The sequence below is a fragment of the Mauremys reevesii genome, linkage group 17 (genome assembly GCF_016161935.1).
Source record: "Mauremys reevesii isolate NIE-2019 linkage group 17, ASM1616193v1, whole genome shotgun sequence".
NCBI lineage: Eukaryota > Metazoa > Chordata > Testudines > Geoemydidae > Mauremys > Mauremys reevesii.
In genome coordinates, this window is record NC_052639.1 from 11009927 (window position 1) to 11036248 (window position 26322).

General features: G+C 48.3%; 1 protein-coding gene, 1 non-coding gene and 1 pseudogene across 2 annotated transcripts; 1 reads left to right on the top strand and 2 right to left on the bottom strand.

Moving 5' to 3' along the window:
* Nucleotides 1-4865: 4865 nt before the first annotated feature.
* LOC120384960 (heat shock cognate 71 kDa protein-like) lies at nt 4866-6867 on the bottom strand. Its single transcript, XM_039504057.1, has 3 exons — nt 6670-6867; nt 5956-6186; nt 4866-4977 (listed from the first exon to the last, which is right to left on the bottom strand). The coding sequence occupies exons 1-3, from the start codon at nt 6865-6867 to the stop codon at nt 4900-4902; spliced, it is 507 nt and encodes a 168-aa protein (XP_039359991.1). The 3' UTR covers nt 4866-4899.
* Nucleotides 6868-6911: 44 nt separating this feature from the next.
* LOC120385077 lies at nt 6912-11206 on the bottom strand (annotated as a pseudogene).
* Nucleotides 11207-20052: 8846 nt separating this feature from the next.
* TRNAT-UGU lies at nt 20053-20126 on the top strand. The gene has a single exon. It is a non-coding gene; the product is annotated as a tRNA-Thr (tRNA).
* The last annotated feature ends 6196 nt before the right edge of the window (nt 20127-26322 follow it).

Sequence of the window (26322 nt, forward strand, 5' to 3'; positions counted from 1 at the left end):
TGCACATAAGTTCCCTCTTGGTGTACCTGTTAATTCTGTGGGTACAACACTGAAAAACCCCTTATGCCATTCTCCATTGTCGATTGGTCTAGACAGGCGTGGGTACTTCTCTATTTAAGTAACAAGATAAAGGTCAAGTTTCCTTTCTGAGTAAAAGGTCACAATATAGATATGCTCACTTTGCCTTAGCTTAACATACAGGATATGGCCTGTAGGTCATTGTAAGTCATGTGCCCCAGCCCCCTAATCATTTTTATTGCCCTCTGCTGGACTTTCTCCAGTTTGTGCACATCCCTTCTCATGTGGGTCCCAACCCCAAAAGTACTCACATTTCACCCCAATGGCCCCAAAATGTACATAGGGTGCTGCCATGGTCAAGTCACTCCCCAGCTCTCCAGTGGAGCCTGCTGGCAGAGAACAAGGTGAAAATTAGCCAGGACATCACTCAGTCAATTCCCTCTGCTCCCAGCAGGGGGTATCGAAAGCTCCAAGATCGCTCACTTCCCTTTCTCTCATCAGCTTCAGGCCCCAAGGTTACAAATGCACAAACCAGTTGGGAGTCTCCCCTGAGCTCAGGGGATGGGGCTACTCTGAGGGGATGGACTTGCACACTTGGGATACTAGTGCAAAGATACAATTTCAATTTCTCATAGAGAAAACTGAGGGCAAATTATATTTGGTAAAAATCTTATTTAGTGAAAGGAAAGCTGCAGTGACAGCCTGGTTACTGGGATGCAAAACACTTTCCTCCTGGGAGAAACAAGAAGTTAGAATTAGACATTTACATTGTTTGTTCCAGTGTTGGCAAAGGTTTAATTTTGCTTCTGTGTAGGTTTGTTTCAGGCTGTGACCGTTTTGGTTTATTGGGTTGTTTTGTCTTTTTTAGTTGGAATGGAGCTTTTAATTGACATTTGCTGGCTTGAATGGCTGACCTGCAACACCAGTTTTGACATAATTCTACATATTTTATACAGATTTGGCCAGTATTCAAGGATTCAATTCCTTTATAGGAGGCTTTAGTGGTCAGGCTTATTTATTTTATGTTATTTTTCTCATCCTGCAGTAGCACACCTTTTTGATAAAATGTTGAAATTATTAATTTATGGCATTTGTTAGTTTTTGTTTTTAAAAACAAAGTTTTTCTTAATGTTTGGGTTTTAAATTAAACATTGTTTATTTCAATTTTTCATTTAGGTTTTGGTTATTGATGGGATCTTTAAGAACTTTGGATTTAATACTAAAATTAGGACAGATTTAGATTATTTAAAGTAAACCCTGTTTACTATTTTATTTTAATAAAGGTTGTATTGCTCTAAACCCTGGCCGAGGGGAGGGAGTGGACAGCTGGAGTAGTTCATGGGAGGGCTGGTGGAGCGGAGCAGAGCTGTTCATGGTGACGGCTGCAGCAGATCTCCATGGAGAGGCAGGGCAGTTAGCCTCAGCCCACATAAAATGCCCCTTTACACCCTGTGTGCCCCCCCCCCCCATTTCCACCCAGGCTGGGGGGGGTAAAACTGCAAATGAACTTTTGAACTCTAGGGTGGCACTGACCAGGGACAGAGACTTTTGGGGTTGTTGGACTTTGGGGTGATTTGGACTTAAGACCCTGAGGGGAAAAGGACATTGCCAAATGTACTTGGAGATGGGTCTTTTGCTCATGATTTGTGTTATAATCCTGTTTGTGGTGTTTCCCCCACATGATGCCACATTGTTTCCCTCCTTTATTAAAAGGATTTTGCTACACTCAGACTCTGTGCTTGCGAGTGGGGAAGTATTGCCTCCTAGAGGCGCCCGGGGGGGGGGGGGGTAGATAATTGTCCCAGGTCACTGGGTGGGGGCTCGAGCCGGTTTTGCATTGTTATTGAAACAGAACCCCTGGATAGTGAACCCGGCCCTTGTTGCTGCCAACTCGGAGGGGCAGAAGGGTTCCACCAGCAAACTATTAGCAGACATTTAACAGCTATTTTCTTCACCAGTTTAGCCTTTTTTTCTGCTTTGTTTCTACATCAAATACATTACTCACAAAACCCCATGCTTACAATGCTTAGATATCTTGCTGTTCTTTAGCTGTTCTAAACCTCCTCCATGTTCCTGAATGTATTTTCTGGCAAGGTTTTCTAAAGCCATGCTATGGGCAATTCCAACGGACTCTACTCTTGCCCTTACTCCACTCACCTTAACCCAACATAGAACTCATTTGAATTCTAACACTTCACTAGCTTATGTAATAAACTAGAATGAACGTTCTGTTGCTTTATTCTGTAACTGAAGGCATCCTTTCACAGAAGGAGGAAACAATACCCCAAACTGGTTTTCTACCTAGTTCAATAAGTCCCAAGTAAAAGATGGGGGCATGTTCCCTCTCTTCCCTTGATGGCTCATAGCTGATTGAAAGGTCTTTTCCCTCTGTCGGGACCTGCCTAACAACTGGGGATACTGAGGCAGATGGATCAGAGGTGCACCCTGGGAGAGTTGTGGGGACTGAAGAACTATACAAGTTCTGAGTTATTGCAGCCTCTTGGTGGCAATTAATAAATCCATGTATTAACTGCCCCACCACCACTCAGTGTTGATCAGCGGGCCCGTTGATACTGCTTATATTTTTAAACGGTAACAGTTGTTACAACTTCAACCTCCAGCAAAGCCCCTTAAACACATTTAACAACATCACTACTATTTTATCTTGCAAGATAAAGTTCAAAACTGATACATCAAAACTAAGTTAAACCACAAAACAATGGAAATACTGGTCTTGCTGCCAAGCTGCAGCCACAGGAAATCAGGTTCCTGTGTTCTTAACAGTGAGTTAGCAAGACACACAACTCTTGCTCTCTAACTCCTTGTAACTTTAACTCTTTACTTATGTCTCAGGTGAGATTTTCAGGGGGTCTAAGGATGCCTGGAATCCCTGTCACACACTCCTTGAGACTCCTGGCTGGCTCACCAGCCTGTAGCCGGATTTAAGGTGTACTAATATATAGTTGGATAATATGGGAATTTAGTTTATTAATGTAATTTTATTTGATCTTAATAATTAAGTATGGGTTTAGGCTCACCAATCTGTTTGATCAGAAGATCAAAGTTTTGTCCTGAATCAGTCTGCACAGAATTTATAAAGGACCCTCAGGGGTATGACAGGAAACTCACACTGAGACAGATATAGCTTTAAAGACTTTTTATTAAAATCAATATTAGTAAGTAAATGGTAAAATACTCAAAAGTTACAAAGTTACAATTGCATTACTGCTATTTAAAAAGTTACATATGAGAATATAGTATTATATGCAACAAAGTTTTGGTTAATGTACTCACACCCTTCCTTGATAACCTGGTGGTTAGAGACACAGGACCAGCCTTGCAGTTCAGGTTTCTCAATTCTTAAGTGAGGGATGCAGTGCTTAGAAAATGCTAAGAGCTGTTAAAGCTGACTAGGGTTTTACTTGGCTAACTTAAATCAAAACCTAATACACAAAATAAGAATAAAACTTAAGGAAACCAAGTTTAGCCTAATTCCCTTGAAACTTAAAGTTTAAGATTCCATTCCTCACCCACAGAAATATTAGAGTACAGTTAATCCATAGGTGCACGTGTGTGTACACACTGATGACAGGTATGTACGCATATCACTCTCTTGTGGTGTACTTAGTCTGTGGGAAGACCCCTATGCCATTCGTTATTGTGCATCAGGCTACATAAAAGTTCGTAGACATAGGTGTGGGACACACACACACACACACCCCTCTAATAAAGTGCAATCGTGTTCACCTTCCCATCCCTGTGCACATGTTCAAGGATTTAGAATGCCTAAAATGCCCAGAAACAATTTATATAGCAGCTCAAATGGAGTTTTCTTCAACTGCTTCGATGCTAAGAAATAGCTGTTGTCAGCAGGGGCGGCTTTAGACATTTTGCCACCCCAAGCACAGCGGCATGCCTGCGGGAGGTCCACTGAAGCCGCGGGACCCACGGACCCTCTGCCGGCACGCCTGTAGGAGGTCCATGGGAGCCGCGGGACCAGCGGCAGAGTGCCCCCACAGCCGATTTGTGTGATGGGGCCATGAGCCGACCCAGGGTCTCAGATGCCACCAGTGTGGTACTCTGCTCTGTTCAATGTTCAGATCAGTTGGCTGCATGCATGTTCCCTCTGTGTGCTACCCTGGCTCTGCAGAGAGCTGACAGCAGACCCTGAGAGAACTTCCAAGGACCGCAGATTCTAATAAGGCACCCGGCCAGGTTTATTGTCAAACGAAGCACAGTAATAGTTTCCAGCAGACTCTACAGGACATACTACAAATATGTGCACCAACAATGGACCGGCTCAGTCAGTGGCAGGACACTCCACTGCCCCAGGGATGCATTCTTATCCCCAGGTACAAACAAGTTATACATCAGTCCTGACGTATTGAGGTACAACCCCTCTGCGTAGCAAGGTGCCGCCTCTCACCTTGTACACATGTTGGTATGAACAAAACAACTCTATCCATCATATTACCCCTTTGCCCATCTTCAGGATGGGTCAGCCTCTTCCTTGTTATCTGTGTGGAATGGGCAAGTATTGGAACGGTCTGATACCTGGTGTCCAGGACCTTTTAGGTCTGTATCTTGCTCTTTCCTTGCCAGCTTCTGTGAGCAGGGCCTGCCTCTGGCTCACAGCTTAACTTTGCTTTACATTAGTAAAGTCTTGACCATTACTTTAGTCCAGGCTTTGGGCTTCATACTGGGCCTCTAATACAAGGCTTTGTTTCAGGGCCTCCTCTTATTACAATAGCCAGCTGTGGAAGGTTGCTTCCTGTGCATTTAATCCACCTCCTCAAGGTCCAGATGAGGCCCTCCAGATCGGGCAGCTCCAACCACCAGGAATGCACCAGGCATGCCACCAGGCATCCCTCCTGCACTCTGCTACAGCTTGGTGATGATGGGGTTGCAGACCTTCGCCAGCTCCTTCTGTTGATGTTCAAACTCTTCTCTCTCAGCAGCCTGGAACATATAGAGAACAATTTGTACACTCACTGCAAGTGCGCCCCTGGAAAGCCAGCTCAAGAACCAACCTACTGCTTATATTTTCCCATTTACCTTGGGTCAGGGTTAAGATGGCAGCTTAAGCCACAGTGTACTTTATGCAAACCCCATGTGGGGTGGGGGAGGCTTGCACTATTAGTCAATTTCCGCTTGCCTGGGTGACAAGGATAGGTGGGGGAGAGTAGTATGCCAAGCTAGGCATTTGACAAGCTACATAGAGGAATTCAGAATCTAGAACAAAGTGTAAATATGGACAAAAATTACAGAAGGAAAGCTACAGATTAACAGTAACCACTGCTAAAGAGCTTGGAACCTATGTAATCTACAGCGTTAACATCTTATAGGCCAGTCAAAGAGACAGTCAGAGCAGTTTTGGCAAGGAATTGCTTTTTAATTCAATTCATGAGTGCAAGATGTCCACTCAGGAAAGGAAATATTCAGGAATCCCTTTCTTTTAGCTGAGTTGGTAACTAGAATCTGATCTGACATTGTATCTTGTACCACCAGGAGAAATCCATTTATTAAGGCAAGTCTTTTAGAAAGATTTTATGGTCACTCAGACATCCAAGAAAGGTACTTTAAGCCAACACAAGTCTTTCGACTGCTGGTGGAAACTACGAATGGCTTTGGTGTCACTCTCGTCATAGCGACCATTAGCTATCTCCTGTCACTCAATCTAGGCCAATAGCTACAGCCTGCCCATAGAAACTAGGATCCCACCTTGGATTTTGGTACTGCTGCCTTCTGTAAGCCATTACAATACAAAAAGACACTAGTTAAGATTACAATGGCAGGAGACTTGCCCATCTGTTGCTGCACACTTCGATAAGTGTGTTCCTTGTCAGGTTAAAATGAGTCAGGAAGCTTTGTTGGAGCTTTTAATTCCAGTTTTTGGATGATGAAAATTCTTCTCATGGAGCTATAATTTTCACATACCTGATTGTTATCCACCCAGTTGATAATTTCATTGCATTTGTCCAGGATTTTCTGTTTGTCCTCATCACTGATCTTGCCCTGGAGCTTCTCATCTTCAACAGTGGCCTTCATATTGAAAGCATAGGATTCTAGAGAATTCTTGGAAGACACCTTATCAAGCTGTTTCTTATCTTCTGCTTTGTATTTCTCTGCTTCCTGGACCATGCGTTCAATGTCTTTCTTGCTTGCGACCTGTAAGATACGGTAAGTCAGTTGGATTAAGTTTGTAGGCCACATTACTATAAGAAATATTGTACTCATGGAATGAGATTTTTAGGCTTCAAACTATCTACATCAACCCATACTTCCTTTTGGAGTGTACAGTATGGAGAACCACTGTATCCCTGAAGATGAGAGGAACAAATACAAAACACAAAACAAGCCAATGTTAAGGTTTTATCAGACTGTAATGCCTGTGTAATTTGCAACATGGTTTTAACATTCCTCATCAGCATGAATGGGTGACCAGGCAGCTGCTTTAGCTTGGGGTACACCCCAGCAAGGTGGTGGTTGTTCTGGGAAAGGAGCTGGAGTTGGTGGTTCCAGTACCCTAGAGCAATAAGATTGGCCTTCCATTCTACGAATCACTGGTATATGCACTCACCCACCCACTTCAGGTGACATTATGCAGTCCTACAAACTACTGCAGCCCTCTTGCATCTCCTCCCACCCCACCTGGACTATGCACTGCCTACCTTTGTCATTGGTAATTGTGATCTTGTTCTCCTTGCCAGTACTCTTGTCCACAGCAGACACATTAAGGAGGCCATTGGCATCAATATCAAATTTTACTTCAAGTTGAGGTACACCCCTTGGAGCTGGACGGATGCCAGTCAGCTCAAGCTTGCCCAGCAAGTTGTTGTCTTTTGTCATGGTTCTCTCCCTTCATAGACCTGGCCGGGGTGGGGCAGGGCGGAGAAGAAACAAGGGCCAACAAGATGAGTGTAAGTATTTTGCTATATGAAGTTTAATCTGTGTTACTTGCAAACTAGTATTTTCCTGAGGATCAGGAAGTCAAGTGAAGTATGTGTTATGGTCGCTCAGACATCCAAGGAAGGTACTTTGAGCCAACATGGGTTTTTCAACCTCTAGTAGAAGCTACAAATGATTTTTGGAATGTTATCATAGCAGCCGTAAGTTACTCCTTCACAAATCAACTCTCAAACAGGGAAGGGATTCTTCAAAACCTACCATGCCTTAAGAGAGAGTCTACTCACCGAGATTGACCTGCGCACTCATCAGCAGATAACTTCCATTACAAGTACAGTACTTCCTTACAAGAGGAGTTTGAAGTTTAAACTGGAGGTTCTCAGTACCTGAGACCAGATTATGCTAGTTTTGTTGCAGTACAGAGACTGAAGGGAATTGAGTAGCAGCCCCTTAACCATTTGAAGAATATTACTCCAGCCCAGATACATACTTGAATCAGAAAACTAGGCTGGTTGTCAGAGTAAGTGGAGAATGTCTGAGTCTGCTCGATGGGGATTCTAGTGTTTCGCTTGATCAGGACCGTCATGACACGTCCAGCTGTTTCGATACCAAGAGACAGAGGAGTGACATCCACCAGCAGCAGGTCTGCTACATTCTCAGACTTGTCGCCACACAAGATGGCAGCCTGAACAGCTGGAAAAAAAAAAAAAGAAGCTGTGTGAAGACACTACAAAGTAAAATACTGTCACTGGAAAGACAGGTTTCTTTTAACTCGCTCGGACATTCACGGAAGATTTTAACTATCAGTCCACTTCTGGTGGAGTATGGATGAATTTGGAACCAAATTCATCAACGCAAGTGAACTGGAAAGATGCTATCCAATAGGATTTAAGAAATATGCACAGTATTCAACTAAGTGTAAGTGATTTCTCATTGATGCCATTGTGATCCACAGGTCACCAACATTTAAGTGTAAACCTGGGAGACGATCGCTTACTAGCCATGGCTTGAGTGCTGTGTTAGTCTTTTGCAGACTTTACATACATCTATACCCATGATCAAACCTGGCATTACAAGCCAAAAAGTTATTGGGGGAATGAGTTACCTGCACCGTAAGCCACAGCTTCATCAGGATTGATGCTCTTGTTCAACTCTTTGCCACTGAAGAAATCCTGGAGCAGTTGCTGAATCTTGGGGACTTGGGTGGACCCACCAACCAGTACAATATCATGGATCTGTGATTTGTCTAGTCTGGCATCCTGCAGGGCCTTCTCCACAGGATCCAGAGTGCCACGGAACAGATCAGCATTTAACTCTTCAAAACGAGCTCTGGTAATCGAGGTGTAAAAATCAATGTCCTCATAGAGAGTGTCAATCTCAATACTAGCCCGAGTGCTAGAGGAGAGGGTACGCTTTGCATGTTCACAAGCTGTGCGGAGACGGCGAACTGCTCTCTTGTTCTCGGTAATATCCTTCTTGTGCTTGTGCTTGAATTCAGCAATGAAATGATTGACCATGCGGTTATCAAAGTCCTCCCCACCCAAGTGGTTATTACCTGCAGTTGACTTTACTTCAAAGAGGCCATCCTCAATAGTGAGGATTGAAACATTAAAAGTGCCACCACCAAGATCAAAGATCAGGACATTCCTTTCAGCTCCAACCTGTAAGGAATAGAGAGTTTTGTTACTGATGTTACATCTCACCAATATTGAACTGATTAACAACAATCTACTATGCTGTTTAGCTGTGTTATAGTACAGCTTGTTCACCTTCTTGTCCAAAGCATAAGCAATAGCAGCAGCTGTCGGTTCATTGATGATCCGGAGCACAATGAGACCTGCAATGGTTCCAGCATCTTTGTGGCCTGGCACTGGGAGTCATTAAAGCTGGCTGGTACTGTGACCACAGCATTGGTAACAGTCTATGGGCAGGAGAAAGAAGTCAGAATCATCTGAGACTTTCATCTACATGGTAGATGAAATCAAGCTCAAGCTAGGTTTGAAACTATTAACCCCTTAAATTTAGGAGAGTTAGCTGAGTAAACTCAGCTCTTAATCTCACCTTCCCAAGGTATGCTTCTGCAATCTCCTTCATCTTAGTCAATACCATGGAAGATATTTCCTCTGGGTAGAAGCTTTGGTCTTCCCTTTGTAGTTGACCTGGACTTTTGGCCTGCCAGCATCATTCACAACAGTGAAAGGCCAATGTTTCATGTCAGACTGACAACAGCATCATCAAATCTACGACCAATCAGCCGCTTTGCACCTGAAAAGGGTTAACTATTATCAGTAACAACTCCAATTCATCATTCTACAAACACATGCTGTCATTAGCATTTCAGTTATGTCCTGTGTCTAAGTTAACATGAGGCAACTCCACAATAACTCCGCTCCCCAAATATCTAGCTATTTTGGTCACTGGAATTATGGAGACTTAACTCCTGCCATGGTATGAGCACATTTAAGCCATCCTATCTACTAGTATCAGGACAACAGCAAAAATCTCCACTTTATAGGGTAAATGGAGGTTGCATGATTTAGAGCAGTAGTTTTCAACCTTGGATGTGCAGACTGCTCTGGATATCTTAGGCAGTCTGCAGATTACAGGTTGAAAACCACTGATTTAAAGTCCAACTGTATACTAATTAAAATGGAACAGCTGAACTCAATGAAAGCTGAAAATAATAATTAACTAGGATCATTTTAGCTTAAGGACTATGAATCAAACTTGGAGTCTAAATAACTTATGCCTCATGCCAATTTGAGCACCAACCTGCACAACAGGATGTGCTGTAAAAAAGATGGCATTTGTTCCTCCATTCCCAGAATGTGTTCATCGAAAGCAAATACACTGCTACCTAAACTGATGCCAAAATGGAAACAATGGAGAAGCGAGGCCTCTAACTTCCATCTACATCCAAATTAGAGAGCCCAATTCTGCATGATGCTATACCCCCTAACAAGCTGAAGAGCTATACACTTTATGCTAGCTAAGCAATGATACAGCAACTTTATTCAGTTTAATGGTTACACGATTGAAGTACTCTGATCCCAGTTTTAAAGTCTCATTTCATTTTTCTTACCAAAGACTGTGTTAGTAGGATTCCTTGAAGCTTGGTTTTTTGCAGCATCGCCAATCAGCCTCTCTGTATCTGTGAAGGCAACATAACTTGGCGTGGTCCTGTTACCCTGATCATTGGTAAGGATTTCCACCTTGCCATGTTGGAAGACACCAACACAGGAATACGTGGTGCCAAGATCAATTCCAACTGCTGGCCCCTTAGACATTTTGCCTGTAATAAGAAGCTTGTTTACTACACATGCAAACACTTCAGTTTGTTAGCCCATGTTTAAAAATGACCTACATCAGGTACAAGATAGAAGTTAGTGGAACTAATGTTTTCCTTTTTTAAAAAACTAAAAACATTAGCAACAGTAGCAAGATTTAAACTTCATGAGTTTAGTAGCTCATGTTTCTATTTGCTTACGTGCAAAGTATCACTACTTAACGTGGAGTTGAGTTGCAGAGTAGCTACTAGAACAAAGGCACACAACATGCACAGGATACCATGTGGCCTCAGAGTGAACCAAAAAAGCTTATCTGATAGGACAAAATCCCTTACAAGTTAGTAGCTAAATGACTCATGAAGTCTACATTTACAGCTCAACCTTAAGGTCACATGGCCTTTTAGTCCGGTAGACAAGCCACAGTCCATGCCTAGGGTACAGAATCCTGTATTACATGTTGTAATTTGAGCCATTCGGCCAACAAAAGATGACGGGATGGAAAAAACGTAGCTGGAATTGAATCCTGCTCTGCAGAGCGAACCTCCCGGCATGCAGCAGCAGGTCATTCCAGCCCCATGGGATAAGGGGGCACAGTGCATGCTGGGAAGCGAAGTCTCCATACTGCACCAAAGCAGCAGCCAGGAAGCAAAGCGGGGGTGTGAAGACCCCAGCATGCATCACTTCACACAGACCACAGGTGGGCCAGGCCCTTGGACTACATGTCCCAGCATCCCCCACCGCATCACAGGGCAGGGAAGCCAGGCGCTCTAGCGCTTGCGCTCGCCACCCCCTGCGTCGGGCCCCGCTCCCGCCCCAGGTGGTGCCCCCCCCCCGGGCAGCACTGACCCGCGACCGCCCCCCCCCGAGAGCCCGGCCGGGCCGCGGCCGCTCGCGGGTACCCGCCAGACAAGGCCCCGCTCCTACCCGGCCAGCGCCAGCGGCTCCGGCAGGCGGAGAAAGCGAAAGCGAAGCTGCAGCCTAGAGAGCGGCCCCCGGCCCCGCCTCACTTTATATACCACGCCCCTTCCCGCCCGCCGGCCAATCCTGCCGCGCCTCCCCCGGCAGGAGCCAATCGCGGCGAGCGGAGCACGCCCCCTCAGTGACGCACACAGGAAGGAGGCGGGCCGGCCGGCCGCGTTCCCCAACCTTCATGCCGGGGCCCGGCGGCCGGACGGGGTGGAGCGGAGGGAGGGCGGGCTCCAATCAGAGCTCCAGGATGCCGCTGTATTTGCATAAACAGAACTTGACGCCGGCGGGTGGGCCGGTAATTTAACCAATCGTATCACAGCGTGGCTGTATTTGCATATTCCGAACCGGGGAGGGAGGGAGGGAGGCGAGAGTCCGACCCGATCGCGGAGCTGGCCGCGCTCGTTGCCTAGGCGGGAGCCGCGGCCGCGGGGGGAGCGCGGGGCAGGGAAACAAAACGGCGGCTTAGCTGTGGGCGGGGCCGGGAGTCCAAGGGGCCCAATGAGAGACGCGCGGCCCAGGCCGGGGGCTTCAGGGGACCCCCCCCCAGTGGCGCTACAGCCACGCCCCGGAGCCCTCCGCCCGTCCCGTGGTGCCCCTCTCCCTGCCCCCTCCCCGCTGCCTGGGGCTGATGCCAAGGCCCTGCTCCCCCTCACCCCCCAGTCCCTGCAGCGTGTCGCTGGGCGCCGGTGGTGTAGACGCTGCGGCGGCCAGAGGGGTCCTTCAGTCGCTGTAGTCAGCCATCCTCACCCATAGGTGCTGGAACTGCGGGGGGGGGGCTGCAGCACCCCCTGACTTGCAGTGGTTCCATTATAGACGGGATTTACAGTTTGGTTCAGTGGCTCTCAGCACCCCCACCATAAACATTGTTCCGCACCCCATAACCCCACCCCAGGCAGGCAGCTGGGAAGAATTCTTCAATCACAGAGCCCTGTCTACACCAGGGCATAGGTTGGCATAGCCACGGCATGGGGGGAAGAGGGACCAAACGTCTCACTTCCCTGAGTGATGTAGCTAGGTCGGCCTGAGTTTATTGTATATAAGAGCTATGTATTATTAATTATTAAAGGCAAAAAAAAAAGCCCCTCTCCCACTGCCTGCTCGTCCGTACTCTTCAAGGTCAAGTGTTCTCGGTCAACCTTTGAAAACAAGTACAGGCACAGATTAAATATATTACCATTGGTTTGTTTTTGTTTGTTTATTTTACTTTTCAATAGTAAATGTCTGGGGAATAGTCACAAAACAATTTCAGGTTGAATAAGGAGTTGCTAATGTGAAGAGATTGAGTAACACTGCTTCCCAGAAAAGTGTAATGCACCCCACCTCTCCATCATCACATACTTCACCCACCATGCCAGACTAGAAGTACTGACAGTGGATCAGCCACTGACGCATCTAACCTAGTATCCTGTCTTCACCAGTGGCCAGGACACAGCTGTTTAATTCCTATGTATCCTACTGTGCAATATCATACCATAGGCTTCTCCATAAAGGGATAAATCAGTTGTTTAAGTAGTGTGGGTTCATTTCCAACAATGGCTAATACATGATATTTTAATGGCGATCATGCACTGTTTGCATCTCACTGTGTAATACCAAACCATACGGGAGGCAGTGTGGTTAGTGGTTAGAGCACTAGACTGGGACTCAGAAGACCTGGTTTGTCTCACGGGCCTACCATGGTGACCATGGGCAAGTCACGGCATCTCATGCCTCAGTTCCCTATCTATAAAATGGGGAAAATGATACTGACCTCTTCTGTAAAGCACTCAGCAATCTAATGAAAAGCACTGTAGATAATCTACCAATCATTATTACCACTACCATGCGGTGGAATAGATGAATAGTCCATTTTGTCTGCTGTCCTATCTCCAATAGTGTCTAATGCTGAATGCTTCAGAGGGAGGCAAAACAAATGTGTCTACTTCTTCAATCTTCTATTATAGAACATTACAGTATGCCACACCAGAACTTTCTGAGGTCTATTTTAGCTGATATTCTGCCTCAGACAGTGGCCAATTCTGGATGCTTTGGTGAAAGGTGTAATCCGGTTCCCTGCATAATGTACTTCACTATCTAATATACCATAGGATTTTCCATAGCAAAATAGGTCAGTGGGCCTATAAGGTATCCTATCACCAACAGTGGCCAGTGCTACATGATTCAGAGGAAGAATAAAACCTTCACAAGTTCCCATCTCCCAACCATCTTGCACAGCAGGAGGGGGCTGAGCAGGAAGTTCTGATGGGGTAAGAACTGCAAATCCTGGAAGGAGCCTGTGCCAGGAACCAGGTGGTGCAGAAACCACAGCCCCCCTCCCCACCTCTAAGCCCCCCTTGGCTGGCACTGGATCGTGCCTCCTGTGGCCTCACTCTGCCACCTACACAAGCCCTGGAGGGCAGGGAATAGCCACGGTGCTGGGCCCCATCCAATTGAAGTGGTCAGTGTCACAGTGAGTGACCCAAGGTGTGTGTACAGAATGGGGATGGTGTGTGTGTGTGTCTATTTCTGTGTGTTTTTGTGTATGTCTGGTTTTCTGCAGTGGTTGTGTGGGGGAGTTATTGCAGCTGTGGGGGTTATTGTGGCTGTGCAGGTGTGTGTTCATGTGGCTGGATTTGTGTGTGTGTTTGCATCTGTTAGTAGTTGTGTTGGTGTTGGCTGGACTTATGCGGGTGTTTGTGTATATTAGCAAGTGTGTGTGTGTGTGTGGCTGGATTCATGCATGTGTTTGTGTATGTTTGCAATTGTGTGTGTGTGTGTATGTGTGTGCGAATGCTCTGCTGCCCTCTGCCGGCGCAACAACCGTTTCTCCATATGTCACAGCCCCATACCGTCGACCCCGGTGGTGATTTCCATCTTACAAGGGCTGGCTGGCCTGACCCTTCTCCCCTCTGCGCAGTGTGGCGGGGCTGCAGCTCACCCCTGGGCAGGAGGGCCCAGGTGCAGGGCACTGGGCTCCAATGCACCTGGAGAGTAGCTCAGGTGAGGCAGGGCAGGGCGTGTGGTGTCCGTTCTGTGTTGCCTGGTGCTGGGCCATTGCACAATCCCCAGCCACGTTGCACAGCGCCCCGAGAGGGGGCAGGGGCCAAGCAGACGAGCCAGCATGAGGGGTGAGGATGTGTGGCTGGGGGAGGAAAACCTGGGCTGCACACATCATAGTTATGCCCATGGTGGCTGCAAAATCTTTTTATGTACTTCTTCTTATCAGCAGTGTATTGTTTTCTCTGGTGATTAGAACTTGACCAAGAAATTTGTACCTTGATAAAATAATCGACTGCCCCTGGTGAAGACAATGGACTTGACACCCATTGGGGTGTCCCTACACAGGTACAAGTACTAACAACAGTGGCTGCCTTTAGGCATAGTTTTTAATCAGGCCAATAAATGAAACAACCCCTTTTAAAATCATTTCTCAGCCTGAGTCCTTCACCCACATTCAAACACCCATATATGAAGTAATTGTAGCTGAGTGTTTAAGGCAATGGACTAGAAATCCATTGGGGTTGCCCTGTGTGGGTTCAAATCCTGCTAACTACAGAAACACTGAATTGTTATTATTATTATTATTACTGTAGTCTTAGTACCTGAGCATCCACAGTGCAAACTGGAGCCAGATCTAGTTTCACTCTGTCTACACTTAAAACGCTGCTGTGGCACTGCTATAGCACTTTGGAGTAGACAGTGACTAGAGGGGTTTTCCCATCCCTGTAATAGCTGCATTGACAGAACAATTCTAACCAGGGCTTAGGTCACCTTAACTCTATGGGTCTGGGGTGGGGATTTTTCACACCCTGAGAGACGTCGCCTGCCAGTTCAGTGCCCAGCGTACACCAGCCCTTAGATCCTCTGGGTATTTCAATGCAGGCACTGACCTGTGAGAGGAAAACATCAGCTCACAAACACAGAGACTGAATTCTACATTCAATCTCTCTGCACTTTCCAGAAAGTCACGAAATTCAATTCATTCTTGCTAGGACAGAGAAAAAATAAGTGACACTAAGTTTTTGGCTTGATTAAATAAAATTAAGTGTTTAATTAATATAGTAAAAATATGTCCTGATTCTTCTAACTAACACCACAACGTGAAGACAGAGACAATACTTGTCAGTGACGATTCATTTCACAAATGATCTTCCCATTATTAATTTCCACGCCGCCCCCGTTGGTGGTCTGGGCACCTCCAGTGTCACTGATCTGCATTCACCTTCCCTTAGAATTGTTCTCGGACATTCCCAAATTTGGAAAATTGTGCAGTTCAGAATGTGAATAGTGACCCCGGCTCCTTCCTGCACCTGCTCAACATTGCTCCACAGCAGCTTCTCCCTGCAGAGTCACCCCAGCACTGCAGTGCAGCCTCCCAGGGTTCATCAGGTCCCCCTGGCAAGGACAGTGGGTGCAGCTAACAGCCCGGTGTGCCTTGCACAAAGCAATACCCCCTACACACAAGTACATAGACTGAATTTCAACTTTAACATCATGACACTCTGTAGAAAGCCACACGTGTCAGTTGTATTTTGACAGGGAGATGCAAAATCAGGTGACATTATCTGATTAAAATATGAGCATATAGATCATTATTGCAACCACTGTTATATATTTGCTACAAATCTGGTACAAAATGTGGCATGTAAGATGTGTATGAAAAGATTATGATTTGCTGAATATGATGATGCTATTTGTATGCATGTATAATTTTGTACTTGAAGTTGTGAGCACTGGCTCCATACTTGTATTTCAAATACGTTTGCTCCTGGGGTAACGCCCACAAGGTAGTTAGCCAGTGAGTGGCCCATCAAAAGGACACAACTCACAGTGGACCATGGCAGACACCCATCTACACTGAACAGACTTTTCTGTGAACGTTCCATCTGACGTATCCTGCAAAGTATCCATCCTGCAATAACTGAGCAAAATCAAGCATGGATGTGGACTTGCCCATGTGACTCCAAGCTCCCATCTTTCACCTGTGATTTTCCACTAGCTGTGCTGAGGACTTTGAAACAACGGCTTTCCTCCACATGGCAGAAGTTATGTGAGGCCCTGGAAACATCTCCACTGTGCCTCTTTCCTGCTCAACCTCTGGACTATGGACTTATAGGGGGGAGGAATAGCTCAGTGCTTTGCACATTGGCCTACTAAACCCAGGGTTATGAGTTCAATCCTTGAGGAGGCCACTTAGAGATCTGGGGCAAAAATTGGTCCTGCTAGTGAAGGTAGGGGGCTGGACTTGATGCCCATTTGAGGTCCTTTCCAGCTCTAGGAGATTGGTATATCTCCAATTATTATTACCTTGCCCAGCCTCACCTGAGCTGCTCTCCAGGTGCATTAGAGCCCAGCACCCTGCACCTTGGCACTTCTGCCCCACAGGGGGTGAGCTGCACCACACTCTGCAGAGGGGAGAAGGGTCAGGCCAGCCAGCCCTTGTAACATGGGGAAATCACCACCGGGATCGACGGTACGGGGGCTGTGACATACAGAGAAACAGTTGTCGCGCTGGCAGAGGGCAGCAGAGCACACACACACAATTGCAAACATACATGAACACCTGCACAAATCCAGCCAACACCAACATGAGCCAGGGGAGCAGAGCAGGCTGGGGCTGGGTCACTCCACTTACCATGCAGGGGTGGGGGGGTGGAACTGGGAAGCCCCCCCTGCAGGAGCTCCCCACCCCAGCTCACCTCCGCTCCGCCTTCTCCCCTGAGCTCGCCAGCACAGCTCCACTTCTCCTGCCTCCCAGGCTTGCGGTGCCAATCAGCTGTTTAGTGCTGCAAGCCTGGGAGGGGAGGAGAATTAGACAGGGGGCAGCGTGCTCAGGGGAGAAGACGGAGCAGAGGTGAACTGGGACAGGGAGCGGTTCACCTGCACGCCCCCACCCCGTTACTTGCTGCGGGCAGCCCTCCCCGCACCTCCCAGCCCCTGCCCCAGCTCACCTCCACCCACTGCCCACCCTGAGTGCGCTTTTGGTGCCGCCAACCACTTGGCACGCTGGGCAGCCGACTAGTTTGCCTAGTGGTTGCACCGGCCCTGGCCACTGCCTGTCAGCAGGATTCCTCCTCCTCCTCCCTCCTGTGCCTCAGTGCAACTAAATCTCTGCACCTAGACAGCCGGTCCGTCCGCTGCACCCCAATCCCCCATGCCTGAGCCTCCCTGCCAAACCCTGCACCTGGCTCCAGAGAATTAAGTCTCATATCTCACTGGGAACGCGACTTCTTGTGCCCAGGAGTCTTGGCCCCTCAGTAGCTGACCTGAGAAACACAGTGTCTGCAAAAGCAGCAAAGAGTCGTGTGGCACCTCACAGACTAACAGACGTATTGGAGCATGAGCTTTCGTGGGTGAATCCCCACTTTGTTGGATGTGTCAGTGTCGCCTTTTCCAAAGAAGTGCCTGGAGGGCCTTTTTCTGTGTGACCACGTGGCCTAATGGATAAGGCGTCTGACTTTGAATCAGGCAATCGAGGGGTCGAGTCCCTTCGTGGTTGTGCTTGTGCAGTTTTATCTTTGGGCTGAACGTCCTGCTCCCTTCAGGGCTAGAACCTCTTCTTGGCCACTCAGACCAATGCTCTGGCTTCAGCTAGAGCCCCGGGAAGGAGTTGGGGGTTGGGTGTCACAAAGGCTGGGGCATGAGCCCCAGGTGCTTCCAGTCTCACCTTTGCCCTTCCTCACTTGCCAGAGAAAATGGCGGCTGCCCGGCTAGCGTGTGGAGCAGTTTCCCTCTTCCAAGTGTGCGCCTGTCCCTGTGCTGGAGGGTACTTGCTACATAGCACCTTGGGAGCCTGGGTGTTTCTCTGCTTCTCGCCAGCTGGGGTAAAATCTCCTGCCCCACTGCCAAAGTGAGCACAGAGAGTGGGAACGGTAAGAGGCGCCACCGGGGGGCTGGCCCTGCTTTCCTACCATCTTCGATAATGGCCACAGAGCATCAGCAGCCTCCACATGCTGGTCTGTGGGTGGCCTTCAGTGGGGTTTGGCATGGCAGGGAGCAGCCTGGCTGGGTGTTTTTGTGCCTGTCTGCTGGCCACACATAGGCATGGTCCTGCCCTCCTCTTGCCCTGCCCTCGGCTGCTCTGTGGCTTTTAAGCCTTCCCTTGGATCCGTCAGTACCAGCCGCCTCTGCTCTAGGTGCCCAGAGGAGGAGAGGTCTGCTGGGCTCTGTGACGAAGTGGGGGATTTTCTTAGGGTTTTCTGTGTTTTCCAGTGGTTCGCATGCACAGGGAGCGGGACTCAGTGTCCCCGGGTGTTACTGGTTTAACGAGGTGAGGGGAGAGGGAGTTTGTTGTTACAGAGGATCGGAGAGGGACTTGGGACCCTGGCTGATGGCCTGGAGGATGGAGACCCCAGCGACTGGTGACCTGGTGACCCGGACACCCAGCTCAGGAGTCACAGCCAGTTCTGGCCAGTGAGAGGACAATGGGCTGCGGGGAGAGGACCCCGTGACCAACCTGTTCCAGCCAGAGGGGGGCAGAGAGGGGAGGAGGCCCAGGCAACCCTGTTTACCTGGAGAAAAGACAATGGACAGAGGTGGGGCCTGGGGCCCGGGATATCGGAGGCCCAGCTGGGAAGCAGGGGGGCTCTGGGCTGGCGAGGGGAAGCAGGCAGAGCCCACCTGGCTGCAAGGGGACTGGGATGTGCTGTTACTGTGAGAGGCCAGGCCTGAGGCCCTGAGAGTTTCCTGTGCTGTGTTCAACTCTCAATAAACCCTCCTGTTTTATGCTGGCTGAGGGTCACCTGGGCTAGAGAACAGGGGGCATCAACCCCTTCGGGGGTGAGGAGGCCCAGGGGGTCCAGAGCGCGTGGACTCCCTGAGGGGGCCCACGGCGAGAGACAGACGTGCTAAGGCTCAGAGAGGTGCGGCTCCAGGAGGTGGAGGGGCCTGACCCCCGAGAGAGTGGACCCCGAGAAGGGCTGTCGACTGAAAGGGGCACCCCCACGGACCGCACGGGGCCAAGAGTGGGCACGATCTGTGAGTCCGTGACAGGCAGTGACATCACAAAGGCCTTTGCAGGACCTCAGACTATTGGTCAAAGGTGGTGGGGAGGTGGTGACTCACAGACAGATGCTGACATCAGCCAGGCAGGACAGGGCGAGGGGCCAGGGAAACCTCAGAGACCCTGTGGCTTTGCTTCAGCCAGTCTCCTTCTCCAGGTCTCTCTTTGAGGACTGAGAGAGTATTCGGGTTCACGGACATGAGCGCCAGGAGGAACCTCTTTCGAGTTTTCTCCTTCCCTTTTCCTGATTTTACTAGAAAACAGCCGTCCCTGTTTAGAAGGTAAGAGCCTACTCTAGGAAGGGGTGTCCTGGGGTGTCACAGTTCGATGCCGGTGCCCCCATGTAAGGAAGTTCCCGCCACCCTGATCTGTATTCGCAGGGCGGGAGAGAGCAGCATCCACGGCAGTGATTTGCTCCTGGCTGCTGGAGCAGAGCAGCAGGCTCAGCTGTCAGAACTTCCCGGAGTGATGAAAGGGGAGAGGCCCATGGCTCTGTAGCAGGAATGCAGGGCAGGCGAGTTCACAGAGGGCATTGTGGGATACTGGAGGAGGCCAGTTATGGTGATATAATGAACAGCAGCGTCTACACTGACACTCTGTCACTTTAAGTTTGCTGCAAAAGCTCATCGAAGTGGTTTTATTTGGTCACCAAAACAGGGCAGTTTTGTCACCAGATGTGGCATTGCAGTGCCAACTGAGGGAGCATAGTGTGTTTTTCACACACCTGAGCAATATAATTCTGCTGAAATAACTTTGTAGTGCAGACCTGGCCAAAGATTCATACACACACAGAGCTTGTAAGAAAAACCTCACCTGCTGCTCTGCTTTGTGGGGCCCAGGTGGGGATGCAGGAGTCAGGTGTGAGCAGACACTCTACTTTAGCCACAGGCAGGCACCATGGTTTAGCTGGTTAAAGTACCTGTTTTGTAAACAGGAGATGCTGGGTTCAACTCCCAGTGGTGCCTTGTTGAGATGCTTTAGAGCACCTGGTATTAGCTACTGTCAGAAGATAAAATACAGAGCTAGATGGACCTTTGGTCTAGCCCAGTGTGGTTTTTCTTATGGTTTAAATTACACTCACTGGCACTGATAATAGAGTTACTGAAAGTTTGGGAGTTAAGAGCTGATAGGTCAGTGGTCCAAGCCCTTGCAGGTGGTCCCTCCTCTGGGACAGGGGCAGGTCTGAGCTATCGCACCAAATGCTCATTATGGCTTCCAGAATCTGTGGGCAGCTCATTTAGTTTACACACAGGGTTGAGTCCTTGATTCACACATCAAGGATAACAACACTTTGTTTCTCCTGCCCCAATAACATGGAGACTGGGAATCCAACACCAGCCACCAGTGATCATTTCGGCAAGCAACCCAACCTATTTCCAACATACTGTGAAATCCACATGCAGACTCATACACGAAACCTTGCAAGAAAATCTTCCTGAGGGGGTCTGAAGCACCTGCTGCTGGAGGGAAGGAGGGAGCCGTGGGTTGGGATTGAGGAGCAGCATGAGGAGGGGGGTCTGTGGGTTGGGATTGAGGGGCACTGGGAATAGGAGGGGGCTGTGGGTTGGGATTGAGGGGCACTGGGAATAGGAGGGGCTGTGGGTTGGGACAGAGGAGAAGGGTGAAGAGGAGCAGGCTCCAGTTGGGAGTGAGGAGCAGTGAGCATAGGAGGGACTGAGGGTTGGGTCTGAGGGGCACTGGGAAAAGAGGGGACATGGGTTTGGGCTGAAGGGCATCTTCATTTGGGGATCCAGCAGGACAGGGGAAGGCAGCAGGTGATTCTAATTCCTTAGGGATATTCTGTGTGTTTGTCTGTGTGTGTGTGTGTGCAGGGGAGGAACATGCTCTATGCCCAGAGGCCTTTATTCCTCCAGGCTGCAAGGACAGAGGGGATGTCAAGGAGTTGTTCCTTCAATCCCCCCCACACAAAGGCCCTTCTTAGGAAAGGAAAATCCTGAAGAGAAAGAGTAACACCAAAGAAGAATCCAGAAAGTCAGATTTTTACAATCATACTGAGAAGTTTATCACCTGACCAGGACTTGAACCCTGGACCTCAGATTAAAAGTCTGATGCTCTGCCAACTGAGCTAGCCAGGCTCACATAGGAAAAGTGCAAGTTGGTGCAGAGGTGAAGCTAGTCAAGAAAAATCAAGCAGGAAACTATTGGGGAAACCTGCTGCTCTCTCTCTCTTCCCAGCCCTGGCCTGGCCTGGTATTAGTGCTGGTTAAAAAGAGGGGAAAATATCGGCATCTACCAGCCTCTCATAGCTGTACAAGACTCAGGCACAATACAGAGGTGCCCATCTGCAAGTGCCGAATGGTTGGATTGGCTAATGCAACCTGTAGACGTCCAGGGCACACTGGGATATCGAGCCGAGTGTCCATCACCATCATCATTTCGAAGGGATAATGATAATGGTAGCAAGGTTCACAACTGACTCAGCAGTTGCATACAAAGGTGCATGTTTGGCAGTTACATTGGGAAATTCTGGCTCCTTCTCAGGCTCAGGTTGGCCACCCCGGTCTAGATGTAGAAGTTACAACATTTAAACTTGAAAGAGGGGCCAATTTCCCATCATTTCCCACCTTTACATCCAAACACAATGACTTTCTGAATGAACCTTCCTCGTTCAGCCAGAAGATCTTGGGGTGGTTGTAGGAGTCACTGGATAAAATTCTCTGGACTCTGTTCTGAATCAGGTCAGAGCAGAGGTCCCTAGTGATCTAGTCTGCCTGTAAAATCTATATATCAACACCAAATATGGTGTGAAATTAATCCTCAGAAATGGCTGTTCCCACCCAGACCCCAGCAAAGGGCTCTCCAAGGAAGGGGGCTGTTGAGGAAGGAAAGATGAAAGATGTCCTCTCCTGGAGGGACTGGGCTCTGCGCTTTGGACAGAAAGGAGGGGAAGGAAATGGTCACACGATGGCAGCAGAACCTAAGAAATGAAACACAACAGGCTTCTGAGCACGTTGCTTCTGAACAGTGAATGAACCTGACTCCGGGATCATGAAAAGCCAAAAAGCCGTTTCTTTCTATGCCCGGGAGAAAAGAGTTCCAATCATTCCTGCCCGTTTACTTTTGAATTATTTTACATTATAAAGAAAATTGTAACAAAATTAGTCTGAACTTGAGCTGCCTGTTATTAAAAGCTGGTTCCCAATTCAGTTGCAACTGCCCTGCTAGAAACACCCCAGGTCCCTGCTCACCCCAGGAACAGGAAAAGAGAAACCCCACTGGGCACTGTCCTTGGCTCCAGGCTGCTGTCCCGGGTGCGGGTGGGGACTGATTGTTTGCTGCTGGGGAGGGAGCCAGTAGAGGCCTCTGGTGCTCTGCTCCTAGCATCTGCCTGGCCCAGGCTGTCCTCTGCCTCAGCTGCTCCCGGCCTGCTCTAGAGTCAAACACGCAGGGCCCCCAGGGGAACAGAGGCTGGGACAGGCAGCAGCCTGGGCTGGGCTGGGCTGGGAAGATGCTGGGAGTTCTCGTTCCCTGAGAACTGGCCTGGCTCCCTTCTCAACAGCAAACAAATCAATTCCACGTCCCCTCCCCAGAAAAACCAGCCTGGAGCCAAGGGCAGCAGGGGACGATTCCTCCAGTTCCCACTGAGGCAGGAGAGAACCCAGGGTGTTTCTAGCAGAGCTTATGGAACTGACGTGGGGAAACCAGCCTTTAACAACAGGCAGTTCCAGTTTAAGCTAAGTGTTTTTAACAATTTTTACAACATTAAATAACCCTTCAATCATAGTGTCACCATCCGTAACATTGCTTCAGCCTTACAGGTTCCCAAGTGCAAAACTAAACATCTCTTCAAAGACAAGGGAGTGGAGCTCAGTCAGTGTTCAGAGTCATCCCACATAAAAGAACCATGTTGTGGTACATACTGGCCCCATCATGTGGCCATCGCCTTTCCTCCTCTCTGTTAAAAGTTTTAGTATTTTGCACAGAAACCTTCTTCCTCAGGAGAGACTTGGGAACCAGGGCTGCCAGCCAGACAAAAACTTTTAAGAGGAGGCGTAACCTGTCAAAAATGATCTCCTTCTTCAGTTCAGTGACACCTTGAAATGTTACTTGTCCCGGCAGAGCTGGAGGATTGAAAGCCGCTACATCAAACCCCTGTGTAGCTCACAGGAATGGACATAAACACTCCTGGTATCTGAAGAGATGTTTAGTTTTACCTTGGTAAACTACAAGACTAAAGGGAAAGGCAGTGGTGCCAAATATATAGAGTGAAACACGAAACAATCGTCATAGTTATGCCCATAGTGACTGCAAAATTTTTCTATATACTTCTTATTATTTTCTCTGGTATCTAGACATTGACTAGACCTTGACCAAGAAATTTGGCTCTTGATAAAATAATCAACTATCCCTGGTTAATGGAATGGACGAGAAATCCTTTGTGGTCTCTCCACGCAGGTTCAAATCCTGCCAGCTACAGCTGCAGTATATTGTCATTACTGTTGTCTTAGTGCCTGAGCATCCACAGAGCCAAACTGGGGCCAGATCTAGGTACGTCTACACTACGGGATTATTCCGAATTTGCATAAACCGGTTTTGTAAAACAGAATTTATAAAATCGGGTGGAGCGCCATACTAAGCACATTAAATCGGTGGTGTGCGTCCATGGTCCGTGGCTAGCGTCGATTTCTGAGCGTTGCACTGTGGGTAGCTATTCCTAGCTATCCCATAGTTCCCGCAGCCTCCCGCCCCTTGGAACTTCCGGGTTGAGATCCCAGTGCCTGATGGGGCAAAAATCATTGTCGCGGTGGTTCTGGGTAAATGTCGCCAGTCACTCCTTCGTCTGGGAAAGCAACGGCAGACAAGCATTTTGTGCCTTTTTCCCTGGATTGCCCTGGCAGATGCCATAGCATGGCAATCATGGAGCTTGTTTTGCCGTTTGACTCTCACCGTATGTGTACTAGATGCCGCCACAGAGGCGATTCAGCAGCGCTACACAGAAGCATGCTTTTGCTTTTGCATGACAGCAGAGATGGTTACTAGCCATATTGCACCATCCAAACCCTTCCATAAATTGGAACTGAGGATGATCATGGCTACCAGTCCTTTGTACCATTTGTTGCTAGTGCCCCTGGCCGATCAGCCAGGGGCGCAAAGCCAAGATTGGTTACTAGCCATATTGCACCTTCCATCGTTTTGTACCATTAGCTGTTGTCATAAGTGCCCTGGCCGATCAGCCAGGGGCGCAAAAGCAAAATTGGGAATGACTCCTGAGTCAATCCCTCCTTTTGGTATCTAAAAATAGAATCAGTGCTGCCTAATAGAGGCAAGTGTACTAGAGAACCACCGTATCATAGAACCAGAGAGCACAGCTGCTCTGTGTCAGAGCCTGCAGAAATTATGATCTGTATGCTATTCACAGGGGTGCTCCTGTAACAACCCCACCTGTTGATTCCGTTCTTCCCCAGCCTTTCTTGGCTACCGTAGCATTGTCCCCACTTGTGTGATGAATTAATAAAGAATGCAGGAATAAGACACACTGACTTGTTAGTGAGAAATGAGTGGAAGGCAGCCTCCAGCTGCTATGATAGTCCAGACAGGACATTAAGCAGTGTATAGGAGAGAAGCCCAGCATCCCACTGCTAGTCCAGGGGCAACTGAATCTTTCTTTACACATGAAGGGTGGGGCTGATGGAGCTCAGCCCCTGTTGCTATGATGAGGATGGTTACCAGCCATATTGCACCATCCATCCACCAGAAAAATTAGGCCAATAGGCTGATGATGAGGATGGATTTCCAGCTTTTTGCACGATCAGCATCTTTTGTACCATCAGCCGCCCATGGTGGGGAGCAAGGATGCTGGTGTTGAGTGCTGCACTATCGCGCCTATCTGCAGCATTCAGTAAAGATAGGGTGACATGTAAAAGAGTCAGAGGATTGTTTTACCTTTCGCTTCTGGGGTGGGTGGGGGTGGGTGAGTAGATTGCCAAGCTATGCCCTGACCCGCGGACACTGTGTTTGACCCTAGAAGCATTTGGAGCTCAGCCAAGAATGCAAATACTTTTCGGAGGCTGCAGGAACTGTGGGATAGCTTCAGTCCTCCAGTCCATGAGCATCCATTTGATTCTTTGGCTTTCCGTTACGCTTGTCACGCTGCAGTGCGCTGAGTCCCTGCTATGGCGTCTGTCTGGAGATTTTTAAAAAAGGATTCTGAATTTCATCTTCTGTAACGGAGCGCTGATAGAACGGATTTGCCTGCCCTTACAGCGATCACATCCGCATGGTCCATGCGGAGCTCTTTTTATTTTGATTTCGACTGCATCACCACCCGTGCTGATCGGAGCTCCACGCTGGGCAAACAGGAAATATTCAAAAGTTCGCGGGCTTTTCCTGTTTACCTGACCACTGCATCCGAGTTCAGATTGCGGTCCAGAGCGGTCACTGGTGCACTGTGGATAGCTCCGGAGGCCAATACGCCGATCAGCCCACACTAACCCTAATCCGATATGTTAATACCGATACTAGCGTTACTCCTCTCGTTAGGAGGAGTACAGAAACCGGTTTAAAGGGCCATTAAAATCGATATAAGGTGCCTCCTAGTGTGGATTTGTTTTATGTTAAATCGGTTTTACGCCCTAAAACCGATTTAAACGCCTAGTGTAGACCAGGCCCTAGTCTCACTCTGAGGCTGGCTACACTTAAAATACTGCTGTAGCACTTTGGAGAAGACAGTTGCTACAGTGAGGGGAGTGGTTTTGCATCCCTGTAATAGCTACATTGACAGAACAATCTTTCCTTTCATTTAGCACTATCTAACCACGGCTTAGGTCAGCTTAATTATACTGGTTCTGGGGTTTTTCACACCCTGAAAGACGTACTTGTTAGAGGGTTTATCCTAACACCTCCCATTCCCTGGTCCTTCTTGCGTGACCAGAGAGCAGCAATACACGAAGTTCAAAGGTGCAAACAATTCAATGTTTATTGGGGTAAACTTCCAATGAGTAATGATTCCAATTTCCTTCCTCAGTGTCCCCCTTCCCAGCTCTGACACCACAGAGCCTTGCCTGTGTCCCTGTTCCCTTCCCTGTTCCTATTCCCCTTAGCAAAACATAATTCCACCCCTACCCCCATTCCCATTCCCTTACTTCCTGATTGACTGCAGACTATATAGTAAAACTGGAGTTCTGCTTAGCTATACCTTAA

Bases quoted from the DNA above. Each gene is read 5' to 3' on its own strand.
- LOC120384960 (XM_039504057.1), bottom strand. From the start codon at position 6,867: ATGACAAAAGACAACAACTTGCTGGGCAAGCTTGAGCTGACTGGCATC. The intron at 6,187-6,669 runs GTGGGGTGGGAG...CGTATCTTACAG, and splicing joins GTAGGCAGTGCATAGTCCAG to GTCGCAAGCAAGAAAGACAT. The intron at 4,978-5,955 runs GTATGTGAAAAT...TATATGTTCCAG, and splicing joins ACTGGGTGGATAACAATCAG to GCTGCTGAGAGAGAAGAGTT.